Here is a 13,232-nt window from a genome sequence, read left to right on the forward strand (position 1 = left end):
CTGGTCCCGGTCTGGTCCCGGTCTGGTCCCGGTCTCAATCCCGGTCTCAGTCCCGCTCTGGTCCCGGTCTGGTCCCGGTCTCAATCCCGGTCTCAGTCCCGCTCTGGTCCCGGTCTGGTCCCGGTCTCAATCCCGGTCTCAATCCCGGTCTCAGTCCCGCTCTGGTCCCGGTCTGGTCCCGGTCTGGTTCCGGTCTGGTCCCAGACCTGGTTCAGTCCTGGTTCAGTCCATATGCAACACAAAACTTCAGCATCGCACTTATGGAAGTCATGTAAACGGGAAACGGCCGTTATCCGTTTTTTCCATTATTCATTTAAACACAAAATCAAAAACTGAAAAAACAAATCGTTATCTGTTTTTTCATTTTGGTTTTGGAGACAAATAATGGAGAAAATAGTTTAGTTTTTTTTTTTGTTTATTTTGAAAAACGAATGAACGAATGATACACGGATTGATAATGTTTATTTAGACCAACCACTTGATTTCAGGTCGTCCTCACCCTGCTCCCCCAAGACGTATTTTAATGCTGTAATGTAAAGTAACGAGCAGAAGCGACGTAATGACATCAAATTTTCTGCAAACTTCACGCTCTCCCATAGACCTCCATTAAAATTCAGCTGACCAAATACACCTCGTGAAAAAAAGTCCTGGCCACAAATATTTCTGTAAAATAACACTCTTCTTTTCTAGAGAGGAGTCAAGTCAAGTCGTCTCAGCTCACAGGGCTCAAGTCCAAGTCAAGTCCCGAGTCTTAGTCCATTTTATCAAGTCTCAAAATAGAAAGAAAAGGAAAAAGAGAAATCAACAAATGTAAACGTACTATTACAGTGTTTTATTTATTTACAAAACAATCCACACACACGACAAAACCAAAATTATCAGTCTGGTCTTTCAATTTAAATATTACAGAATTTTCATTTTCATATATTACAGTTTATGCCTGTACAGAAGTAGGCGTAGTTTTTACAACATTGTGGTAAATGTACAAATAACATTTTTAGACTTCTGCTTTTGCTTCAGCTGGTCTTGAAGCTTCAATATTGGAACCAAAAGCAAAAATGAGTAGGCTAAGTAAAACTAAAGCCGTCCAAAAACAGAAAATATAACATAAAAAGTATATTTACAGGCTGTACAATAGTTGGGGTTCATTTTAAAACAATGTGGAATCCATCTGTGTTTTCATCTGCAGAAAAAAGATTAGAAAAATGTAAGGTGTGGTTATAATTTCATATTTTTTCCCTATAGCCAGTGTTGGGGAGTAACAGATTACATGTACCAGAGCTACGTAATCAGAGTACAAATTCTGAGTAACTGTATTCGGTTACAGTTACTGTTTAAGTGAGTGGTAATTGGAGTACAGTTACTTTGTTGAAATAAATGGATTACACAGAGGTGTTTTCCTGTTTTCACATTTGGGTAATATCCCTTTATTTTTATTTTTTATTTTTTTTCGGTAATTCCACTCATTGCCGGATACTAAACTAGATCTAAACCAGGTCAAAACCAGGTCCAAACCAGGTCTAAAACTAGGTCTAAACTAGGTCTAAACTAGGTCTAAACCAGGTCTAAACCAGGTCTAAAACTAGGTCTAAACTAGGACTAAACCAGGTCTAAAACCAGATCGAAACTAGGACTAAACCAGGACTAAACCAGGTCTTAAACCAGGTCTAAAACCAGGTCTAAAACCAGGTCTAAAACCAGGTCTAAACCAGGTCTAAACCAGGTCCAAACCAGGTCCAAACCAGGTCTAAATCCAGGTCTAAAACCAGATCTAAACCAGGACTAAACCAGGTCTAAACTATGTCTCAAACAGGATTTAACAGGACTAAATCATGCTGCATGGACTGTGTCTCCTCGTCTTCTATCAATAATATTTTTAATTTGGTCGAGTAAAGTCTGAGCTTTTTATTTTCTTTTAGCAGACAAAACTTCTTATGTTACGATATCCTCGTCTTTGTTTCTCTACAGTAAACCAAGTAATCCAAAGTATTCAGATTACGTTACTCACTTTAAGTAACTTAATGAATTACGTTACAAACTACATTTTGGTGTATGTAATCTGTAATCTGTAGGGAAATACATTTCAAAAGCAACCTTCCCAACACTGCCTATAGCATAAACGTTACAATGAGTAGTAACATTTCTAGTGCAGGGTCCGCCACCTGCTCGTCTCCATGGAAATGTTATTTCTGTGTTTAGAATGTTCCACAGTATAGATTAAATTTATCTATGACTACGTTCAGACTGCAGGGCTTAATGCTCAATTCAGATTTGATTTTATTAATTAAGTCTTTGTTCATTATTAATTAAGCCTTTGTTCATGCTTTATTAAGGCTAAATAAGGTGTAGTTATTATAAAGTGTTACCTATTGTGCTTGTATATGTGTAGAAGATACAATGTGAAAAGAGTTATTTAGCATGAGATGGGCCCTTTAAGGTTAACTCTTGTTATAATAATATTGCTTTTTGCCGGTATATTTACAGTATATTGTAACAGATTTCATTGTCAGTTACCTCTTATTGTGCTGATGATGAAGCTTGTTTCCTCTGTAAAGTTTTGCACCATCTGAAACAGAATTAGTTATAACTATCACATGTCTGGTATCAATTATGTCATATGTGTACTGCTGTAAAAGTACCTCATCAGTGACTAGTACGTGAATCCCCGCTGGCTTCTGTCTGTACACGTGTATGATTCTCTGGGGTAAAGTGTTAAACAGCATGGCCAGTTTATCAGTCAAATCCAACAATGTGAGGTCCTCCAAATACAGAGCGTGGTAGACTGAAGAGAACAGGGAAAAAAAGGTTGTAAAAGCTTTCGTAAAGGTCCTATACTGGCCGAAATGGATTCTAGTGGGCATCTGTGTAATCCCTCAGTGGTCCAAGTAGGTTCCACAGTGGTCCATGGGCGTAAACTAGTCTATGTGCTCTTATACTTGTTCTGATACAGCTCAAGATCAGTCTAAAACTATTCAGGAAAGGTTCATTTCTGTCCTGTGAATGTGACTTTTTAGTATCGATACTTGCACAAATGAGTATCTAGTTTCAATACTAGTTTTAGTAACGATTAGTATGTGATTTTCTACACTTTTGACAACCCTAATTCATACAGGCAAGGCGGGTGAAGTGTCTAATCTAAAGATGTTAAAATTACAGCCACAAAGTGTCCAAAATTCGACTACAATAATCATTTTTAAAAGTTTCAAGTAAAATTAGGTATGAGCACTGTAGATGTTTTCATAATTCTACTTCACGTTTCTTTCTCAAAATATCTTCTTGAATCCGTGTGTCATTAGTTCATTCATTTTTCAAACTAAAACCAAAAATAAGAAAATAAAAAAACAACTATTTTCTTCATTATTTATCTCCAAAATGAAAAAAAAATGGATAACGAGTTTTTGATTTTGTGTTTAAATGAATAATGGAAAAAACGGTCTCAGTCCCGGTCTGGTCTCGGTCTCAGTCCTGATCACTCGATGGTCTACACAAGCGCACCTCCAGGCCCGTCCCGACACTCAGTCCTAGTTCAGTCCTGGTTCAGTCCTGGTTCAGTCCTAGTTCAGTAATGGTTCAGTCCTGGTTTAGTCCTGTTTTAGTCCTAGTTCAGTACTGTTTTAGTCGTGGTTCAGTCGTGGTTCAGTCGTGGTTCAGTCCTGTTTTAGTCCTGGTTCAGTCCTGTTTTAGTCCTGGTTCAGTCTGGTTCAGTCCTGGTTCAGTCCAGCATCACAGTTTAAGTCACGGAAACTGGAAATAAACTTTATCAGTTTTTTTTCCATTATTCACTTAAACACAAAATCAGAAACTGAAAAAAAACAACAAATCGTTATCTGTTTTTGTTTGTTTGTTTGTTTGTTTGTTTTTTGGAGACAAATAATGAAGAAAATAGTTTTTCATGTTCTTATTTTTGGTTTTATTTTAAAAAACGAATGAACAAATGATACACGGATTTTCTTGGCCTCTTCTATTCTTTTGCTTATATATCATTCTTATGTCTTTTCAACAAATTTTTGATTATTGATTAAATTTTCCTGATTTTAAATAACTTCATATTGTTTTTTTATTATCATGTTCATTAATACAAATATAAATTACCATAGGGGCTAACTATTCACCTTATTTTGTCACTTTTGCCTCTAAATGCTCGTAAACCGCGCTTTTTTGTGGTGGTACTTCAGGTTAATGGGGTCTCATTTATTTCACTGGAGAATTTGGGAAGTTCTGCAGCTAAAATATGACATAAAGTTGGTACATTTATGTAAAATGTTCAATGTTCATGTGCACCAACAAGTCTGTACTGAACTTATTTACTGTAAACAAGTACAAAATAATGCAACCCCAATGATGAAGGCGGCGTCCTTAGCAACTTCTGGAATAGGCAAGTTTCATTGTTGACAAAAGCGCGTGTTGCATGCTGGGAATTATTTTAGTCGGCGGCAAGAAACACTAATTCAACATGACGGACGGAGGGAGAAAGCACGTAAAGGGTATTGATCCCGGTTATTTATCCACTCTAACGGCAGAGGACCCAAGATGATTTGACCAGAAATTGGTCATAAGCATCGATGGAGCCAAATCACCCTTTTCAACCCCAACAAAAGGTGGACCAAACCAAATTTCTGGTCAGAATCGCCAACTACCTGGCTAAATATTCACTTCGGCGATATCCACAATGACTTGGTGGAAACTCCTGGACCATTCACAGCAGAAAAGATGAAAACCCCCAAGAGTCTCGATGCGTTGTTGAACTTGTTGGAGTCCACGGTTTGCTAGGATCTTCTACGTTTGCTTTGCGGATGTTTGAAATCCATTTAATTCACCGTTAGCGGTTCTTTTCACTCGGAATACAAAAAAGACATTTTCCTTCTTCCGTGCTTTTATTTGTGCATCCGATAATGCAGCAGGAATTTACCATTATTGGGGATAAATACGCGAGGTTACGCACTGTGTTTGACCGCTATCGTGTTTCTTGCCTCCGACCAAATTATTTCCCAGCATGCAACGCGGGCTTTTAATAACAATGACGTCAGCTGAAACTCGTCTATAAGCTGAATATTTAAAGTGTTAACTCACTGTCTCCTCCCACAGCTTTGAGCGAGGCGGGGGTCCTGCTCTGCTGCTGACTCACGTAGATGGTGAGCCGTGGCTGTATCGTCCTAAAGGAAAAACACATTAGAAAAGAAAAGTATCTCTCATATACAACACTACAGCAACACTACAGTGACTTTAAATACACAATGTAATTCAAGTTCTGGTACCAAGCGATCATACTGTTAAAGGCACACTGCATAATGTTTCTAGTGGAGGGTCCGGCCCCACTTTGTCAATGTGGAAATGTTATTGCTTTGTCTTGAATGTTCCACAGTATAGATTAAACCTACTGGATTTTTTGGACTGTACGTTTTTTCATGGTTTGGCTCTGATGGTTCTGCAACTTATACTCCGGTGCGACTTATATATTAAAATGTTCACACTGACAGCCTCGAGAGGGCGCTCTAGGCTTGTGTGTCAGTATCTGCTGCTCCTATTACTCCTGTACCACTGTCACTTTACTCTACTGCGCATGTCTCCTGTAGAAAGAGCCTCTGTCCTGCTGCAAGTAGCGAAATATGCAGCTAAATACGGTTGACATCATGGATCTATGGTTTATCTCCAGAGGTTGCAAAGTTGCTCAGATGTGACACAGAGGATGAAGAATTCAATGGATTCAGTGATTTGGAGTGAGATGAAGAGTTTGGTAAACTTGTTCTGTTCTGTTGTTTATGTTATAGTTTTCTGAAGAACTGTTCATATGTGACATTAACAGTCTGTTGTTCTCTGTTCTATTGTTTTTACTATAACTTGACTTTCAAGATGAAATGTCAGTTCCTGGTCTCTGATTTTCTAAAATACATTTTCATTTAAGTGCACCTTAAATATGTGTTTTTCTTCTTCATTACGCATTTTTTGGCTGGTGCGACTTACACTCCGGAGTGACTTATAGTCTGAAAAATACAGTATATCAGAAGGGAGACAGGCAGGTTACAGCACTACGCTACATTACAGCTCAGATCTGTGGAGAGTCGCCCTTATTCACAGAAGGAATTATTGAGTTTATGAGCAACAGAAACACGTGCGTAATGTCTGTGTCATACTATGGAACATTCCAGGGAAAGCCATACCATCTCCATGGAGACAAGCAGTTGCGCAGTGTCAAAAAGAATTGTAAGAAGTGTCAAAAACTGTCTAACTTACACAACAGTTATAATTAGACAAACTGAAATAGATTTATTTTGTTAAATCAGGGTTTAATCTGTCAGAAAAATGCATAAATTGTTCCTGCATTTTGGATAGAATTTTTCCACATGGATGATTATAAATCCGTATATCATTTCATTCGTTTTTTCAATATAAAAACAAAAATGAAAAACAACTGTTTTCTTCATCATTTGTCTCATAAACCAAAATGAAAAAACAGATAATGATTTGTTTTTTCAGTTTTTGATTTTGTGTTTAAATGAATAATGGAAAAAACGGATAACGGCCGTTTCCCATTTTCGTGACTTAAACTACAATGCCAGACTGAACCAGGACTAAAACAGGTCCGGGACCAGACTGGAACCAAACCGGCACTGAGACCAGGACTTAGACCGGGACCAGACCAGGACTGAGTTCCAGATCAGACCGGGACCAGGACCAGAACTGAGACCAGGACTAAGACTGGGACTGAGCCCGGGACCAGACCGGAAATGAGACAGGGACTGAGGCCGGGACCAGGCCAAAACCAGGACCAGGACTGAGACTGGGACTGAGACCGGGACTGACACCGGGACTGACAGGGGAGACCGGGACTGACACCGGGAGTGAGGCCAGAACCAGACCAGGACTGAGACCGGGATTGAGACCGGAACCAGACCAGGACCGAAAACAATTTACTCCTGGTTTAGTCCTGGTTCAGTCCGGCATCGTAGTTTAAATCACGTAAACGGGCCGTTATCCGTTTTATCCATTATTCATTTAAACACAAAATCCAAAATTGAAAAAACAAATCATTATCCATTTTTTCATTTTGTTTTTGGAGACAAATAATGAAGAAAATTGTTGTGTTTTCGTTTTGTTATTTTTGATTTTATATTGAAAAACGAATGAACAAATCATACACGGATTATTATAGGTAGAGCTGTTCCATGTTAGATCGCTCTGCTACTTCCTCTTTGTTTTTATCTTTTTTTACTTTTTAAAACTTTCTTCATATTTAACTGATGCAACTCTGATAAATATTAACCAAAACGTTCTGTCCCAGCAACCTGAATTACTGAAAAACATGAAAGCCTGTCATATTCATCAGCATGACACTTTACATGCAAAGTTTCAGTTCAAAATGAGTGCAAGGGCTGATCTATTTCTGTAGGAAATTCACTCTTGATTCACACCCTTGTTATTTCTGTCTTATGATTTAAGTTCCTTTCCACTTTCAAACACTCATGTCTTTGAGGAACCATGGCGCTACTTCCTGAAAACGTCCCTTTAATTTATTTATACTGACAGAGAATGTGGTGAACCTTGTGCCAGTTTTATGTGAAAAAAAAATACATATATATATATATATATATATATATATATATATATATATATATATATATATATATATATATATATATATATATATATATATTTTAACACTTGAGTAGCAGTGCACAGGGATCCAAAGGCCTTATTTTTAAGTTGTATAATATCATGCTAGATCTTAAAATCCCACCTGTGGATAAATGTAAAAATGCTTGGGAGGAGGATTAGGTCTTGCTATACCTGATGATACCTGGTCCACTGCTCTTAAACTTACTTACTCCTCTTCTTTCTATGCTCGGCACCGGTTAATTCAATTCAAAGTTGTACATCGAACGCATATCTCCAGGGCCAGACTATCTTCTGTGTATGCTGAAGTTAGTCCATTGTGCATCAGATGTGGCCTGACTGAGGCGTCTCTCGGCCACATTTTGGTTTTGGTCCTGCTCATGTCTGCAAACCTACTGGAAGAACATTTTTAACACTCTATCCCAGGTATCCAGTATAAGGTTAGAACCAAACCCTGTATTGGCGCTTTTTGGTGTACATGTACATTTTAGTGCTACAAAAAAATCTTCTTTGGTTTTTACTTTACTTATGGCACATCGAGCAATTTTATTCAAGTGGAAAGACACTAACCCTCCTTCACATTCACAGTAGTTACAAGATGTCATGTCCCGTCTAAAGTTAGAAAACATTTGATTTTCCCTGAAACAAAATATTAGTGCATTTGAGAAAACATGGGGCCAGCTCTTTAAAAAGAATAGGAAAAGGATAGGCTGTGGTATGTGAATTAATACAGCACCTGGTATAGAACGACTTATAGTCCGAATGCTAATATTTTGCACTGGGTACTGACCTTCCTTTCATAGTGTTGAAGAGGCGGATGCCGTCGGCCGGGCCACAGATCTGGATCAGATCTTCTCTGCTCATCCTCAGCAGGTCAGCTCCTACAACACATTCACAATGTCTGACCTTCTGACAAGTTAGTCCAGCCAGACAGATAACTATGGTCTAACAAAACAGGTGCAGGTGCTTTTGAGGAGGCCACGATGGACGAATGCGACGGAGATGTTTGTTACTGAACACTTTGCAAGCTACACTAAGAATATTAAAGTACAGTTTTATTTGCAGACCATATCACTTTTGTTTCTGGTTTTGATATTGTCATATTTTATTTATGGGATTCGAACATCGTAATTGTGTGGTTATTGGATGCCCTGACTGCGGAAAACGGCTCGAGAAACGGGCTTCGGAAGTTTGTGAACTCCATAACTGCAAAAGGGAATCAGATCTGTGTGACTGCAAACCTCCATCCAAACTGTTTCCCTTCCCAACGGAATAGAAAATAATCAAAGGCGAAGGGCATGATTGATGCACATGAAGGACCAAAAAGGAAATCTTTGGCTGCCTAAGAAATCATCCTGAGTTTGCAGCGAACATTTTGTATGTGGAGTGCCAACAAAACCCCCTTGCTCAACCTTGGTTACAAATTTATAAAGCCAACGTCAAGGCGAAAGGCACCAGCTGTTCACCAAGACGTGACGTTGCTGTAAAGCCAATTGAACAAGAGTGCGAGGTTTCCTTTTTGGTCCTTCCTGTGGATCAATCCTGCCCATCGCCTTCACCTTTCACTATTCTTCAATTCCATTGGGAAGGGAAACAGTTTGAACGGAGGTTTGCACTCACACAGATCTGATTACCTTTTGCATTTATGGAGTTCACAAACTTTTGAAGCCCATTTTTTGCTGTTAGGACATCCAACAGCCACACAATTACAATGTCCGAATCCCATAACTAAAATATGACAATACAAGAACCAGAAACACATGCGATATGGTTCAAAAGACTTGAAAAGATCGGCTTTGACAATAGACACATCCCACTGGGAAATCAAACATGGTGGTTTGATGCTCACTTGTGAACCACGTGATTATGTAAAACAATTGGGGTAGGATTCTATATGTTTTTTAAACTTCATCCTACTCCTTTTGAGCACCAGGTCTCAAATATGTTCATGTACATATCGCTATTTTTGTTATTGTTTTTGAATTTTGTTGTACCTGGCTCAAACAAATAAATAAATGAAATGAAATGAAAACTTTTTTGGAGGATCCTCCCCAGTATGCATTGCACAATGACCGGGAAATTCGTGATGCATGTATTGCTCATACTATTTCACACTACTGCTGTTATGGCTCCAAACTGACCCCTGTAAACATTAAAATTATGAGTTTCATTTGACTGGAACTGAACTCTGTGGATGACGTCACTTAGTCCACTTTTTTTATACAGTCTGTGTTTGTCCTGGGCCTCGGGGTTTCAGAGGCCCAGAATTTGATTTATATTAGAGGGGGGCCCATGCGAGGTTTTTTGCCCCAAGCCTGCCAAATGATTGTTGACGGGCTGGCTACACAATCCATGTATCATTCGTTCATTTGTTTTTCAATATAAAACCAAAAATAAGAAAACAAAAAAACAATAGTTTTCTTCATTATTTGACTCCAAAAACCAAAATGAAAAAACAGATAATGATTTGTTTTTTCAGTTTTCGATTTTGTGTTTAAATGAAAAATGGAAAAAACGGATAACGACCGTTTCCCGTTTACGTGACTTCCGTGATTGTGATGCCGGAATTTTGCACCTCATACGGACTGAACCAGGACTGATCCAGGTCCGGGACCAGAGCGGGACCAGAGTGGGACTGAGACCGAGACCAGGCCGGGATCAGACAGGGACCAGACCGAGACCAGTGCGAGACTGAGATCTGAACTGAGACCGGGACCAGATCGAGACTGAGATCAGACCAGGACCAGACCGGGACTGAGATCTGAACTGAGACTGGGACCAGATCGAGAGTGAGACCAGACAGGGACTGAGACCGAGACCAGGCCGGGACCAGACCGGAGGCTCAGAGCCCATGACAGGGCTGGAGCTCGAAGCTGAGCCTCGGACCACGAGGGGGCTCGGAGTCAAAGCTCAGAGTCCACTCTGGTCCCGCTCTGGTCCCAGTCTCGTCCCAGTCTGGTCCCGGACCTGGATCAGTCCTGGTTCAGTCCGGCATCGCAGTCACAGAAGTCAATTAAATGAGAAACGGCCGTTATCCATTTTTTCCATTCTTCATTTAAACACAAAATTGAAAACTGAAAAAAACGAATCATTATCTGTTTTTTCATTTTGGTTTTGGAGACAAATAATGAAAAAAATTGTTGTTTTTTTTGTTTTTTTTTTCATTTTCTTCATTTTGCTTTTATATTGAAAAACGAATGAACGAATGACACATGGGTTCTACACGTATAACAAAACTAAAGAGAGACTGTGTGTGTATAATTGGGTATAAATTGGGAGTCAGTACTTTATGTTGAAAAATCTCACGCCAACATCATCTTTTGGAAGTCTCTAAAAAAATTATCTGTATGTCTCTATTTGGCGAAAAGCATTTGACGGGGGCCCTCCACCAGAAAAGTCACACAGTGCACCTTCAGAGTGTACATTTGTTGCGTCGCAGTGGTGGATTGTACCTGAGAAGCTGGAGAAGAGCTTTGAGAAAGGCGTGAACCTGTGTTGGAGGAGCCATTGCTGTGTGTCCTGTGGGGAGGACGTGGCCAGAAGGTGCTACGGGTCAAAAACAACAAGAGCCCTTTGTAATGAGTATCCACTGTCTCCAAATACTGGCCTAAAGGGAATAAGAGAGCACGCTTTAGACGCCAATCTGCACGCATACTTACATCCGTGCAGCCGGCTACGAGCAGCTCCGCGGGCTGGTCTGGGGAACAGCTGCTACGGAGGAATCCAGGGAGAAATAACACGGAAAATTAGACAAGCCTGCTTTTGAGGGACTTCCTGAAAGCTTGGTTTTTCATCCAGGGGTAGGATTTTATGTGCTTTTTTGTAACCATGGAAACCCGTACTCTGCATAAAGAGCTGTAATGAACACCTAAACAGAACTATGAACAATCTGTGTGTCATTTGTTCATTCATTTTTCCATATAAAACCAAAACTATTTGTCTCTAAAACCAAAATGAAAAAACAGATAATGATTTGTTTTTTGTTTTTGATTTTGGGTTTAAATGAATAATGGAAAAAACGGATAATGATCCTTTACCGTTTTCGTGACTTTAAACTGCGATGCCGGACTGAACCAGGACTAAACCAGGACTGAACAAGGACTAAAATGGGACTAAAACAGGACTAAACCGTTTTCAGTCCTGACCTGGTCCCGGTCTCAGTCCTGGTCTGGTTCCGGTCTCAGTCACGGCCTGTCCCGGCCTGGTCCTAGCTTCAGTCCCGGCTTCAGTCCCGGTCTCGGCCTCGGTCCGCCTCGGTCCCGGTCTCGGTCCCGGTCTGGTCCCGGTCTGGTCCCGGTCTGGTCCCGGTCTCAGGTCTCAGTCCTGGTCCCGGTCTCAGTCCCGCTTTGGTCCCGGTCTCAGTCCCGGTCTCAGTCCCGGTCTCAGTCCCGCTTTGGTCCCGGTCTCAGTCCCGGTCTGGTCCCGGTCTCAGTCTCGGCCTCGGTCCCGGTCTCAGTCCCGCTTTGGTCCCGGTCTCAGTCCCGGTCTCAGGTCTCAGTCCTCTCCGGTCTCAGTCTCGGTCCTCGGTCCCGGTCTCAGTCCTGGTCCCGGTCTCCGGTCTCAGTCCCGGTCTCAGTCTGTCCTCTGGTCCCGGTCTCAGTCCTGGTCTGGTCTCGGTCAGTCTCTGTCCTGTCTCCGGTCTCAGTCGGTCTGGGTCTCAGTCCTGTCTCAGTCCTGGTCTGGTCCCGGTCTCCGGTCTCAGTCCTGGTCTCAGTCCTGGTCTGGTCCCGGTCTCAGTCCTGGTCTGGTCCTGGTCTGGTCCCGGCTTCAGTCCCGGCTTCAGTCTCGGTCTTAGTCCTGGTCCTGATCCTGGTCGGTGCCCGGACTCAGTTCCGGTCTGGTCCCGGACCTGGTTTAGTCCTGGTTTAGTCCTGGTTCAGTCCGTACACGGTGCAAAAGTCCCACATCACAGTTCAAGTCACATAAACGGGAAACGGCCGTTAAACGTTTTTTCCATCATTCATTTAAACACAAAATCGAAAACTGAAAAAACAAATCATTATCCGTTTTTTCATTTTGGGTTTGGAGACAAATAATGAAGAAAATTGTTGTTTTTTCATTTTCTTATTTTTGGTTTTATTTTCAAAAACTAATGAATGAATGATACACAGATTGTGAGCACTCGTGATCACAGACTTCTGAAAATATGTGATTTAAATCCATTTTGTTTTCAGACAGTGTTAAAACTTATTATTGCTAAGGATGTAACGATATCCAAATCTCACGGTACGATATTTATTGCGATGTCTTGGAGAGGCTAATGTAATTGTAGATAGGACACTTTTTTGCTTTTAAAATACCTTTTGATTTTGGTGTAAATTATTTCTGTCATAATCCCAAGAATTCACGTAAAAAACATATTTCTTCATGTTGTTTGCACTGAAATGAATCATGGGATATGTAGTTCCCAATGTTTATAAGCTGTTACACGATATTATTGTGAGACTTTTGACGATACGATATCACGATATTTTGGTTATTGTTACATCCCTAGTTATTGCTAATGTATGCATTGTGTCACCATGGTAATTTCTGAATATTCTGCCATAAACAAACTGTAGAACACCCCCAGCATGATGCCGCCACAAAGTATCAATGGGCTCTGTTCACGCTCATGTCAC

At 40.5% G+C, this 13,232-nt stretch overlaps 1 protein-coding gene across 1 annotated transcript in view; it reads right to left on the reverse strand.

Annotated features, from left to right (window-relative positions):
- Window positions 1-809: 809 nt before the first annotated feature.
- Window positions 810-13,232, reverse strand: part of tfcp2l1 (transcription factor CP2-like 1) — a 33,232-nt gene continuing 20,809 nt past the window's right edge. Inside the window, exons 10-16 of the mRNA XM_055150817.1 lie at window positions 11,271-11,322; window positions 11,064-11,157; window positions 8,402-8,492; window positions 5,071-5,153; window positions 2,640-2,782; window positions 2,515-2,566; window positions 810-1,183 (exon numbers count right to left, since the gene is read on the reverse strand). Coding sequence (XP_055006792.1) covers window positions 1,146-1,183; window positions 2,515-2,566; window positions 2,640-2,782; window positions 5,071-5,153; window positions 8,402-8,492; window positions 11,064-11,157; window positions 11,271-11,322 — 553 coding nt within the window. The 3' untranslated portion in view covers window positions 810-1,145. The remainder of the gene's footprint in view (window positions 1,184-2,514; window positions 2,567-2,639; window positions 2,783-5,070; window positions 5,154-8,401; window positions 8,493-11,063; window positions 11,158-11,270; window positions 11,323-13,232) is intronic.

The sequence above is a fragment of the Boleophthalmus pectinirostris genome, unplaced genomic scaffold, assembly GCF_026225935.1.
Source record: "Boleophthalmus pectinirostris isolate CB_2022bp ecotype Guang Dong unplaced genomic scaffold, ASM2622593v1 HiC_scaffold_1, whole genome shotgun sequence".
Taxonomy (NCBI): domain Eukaryota; kingdom Metazoa; phylum Chordata; class Actinopteri; order Gobiiformes; family Gobiidae; genus Boleophthalmus; species Boleophthalmus pectinirostris.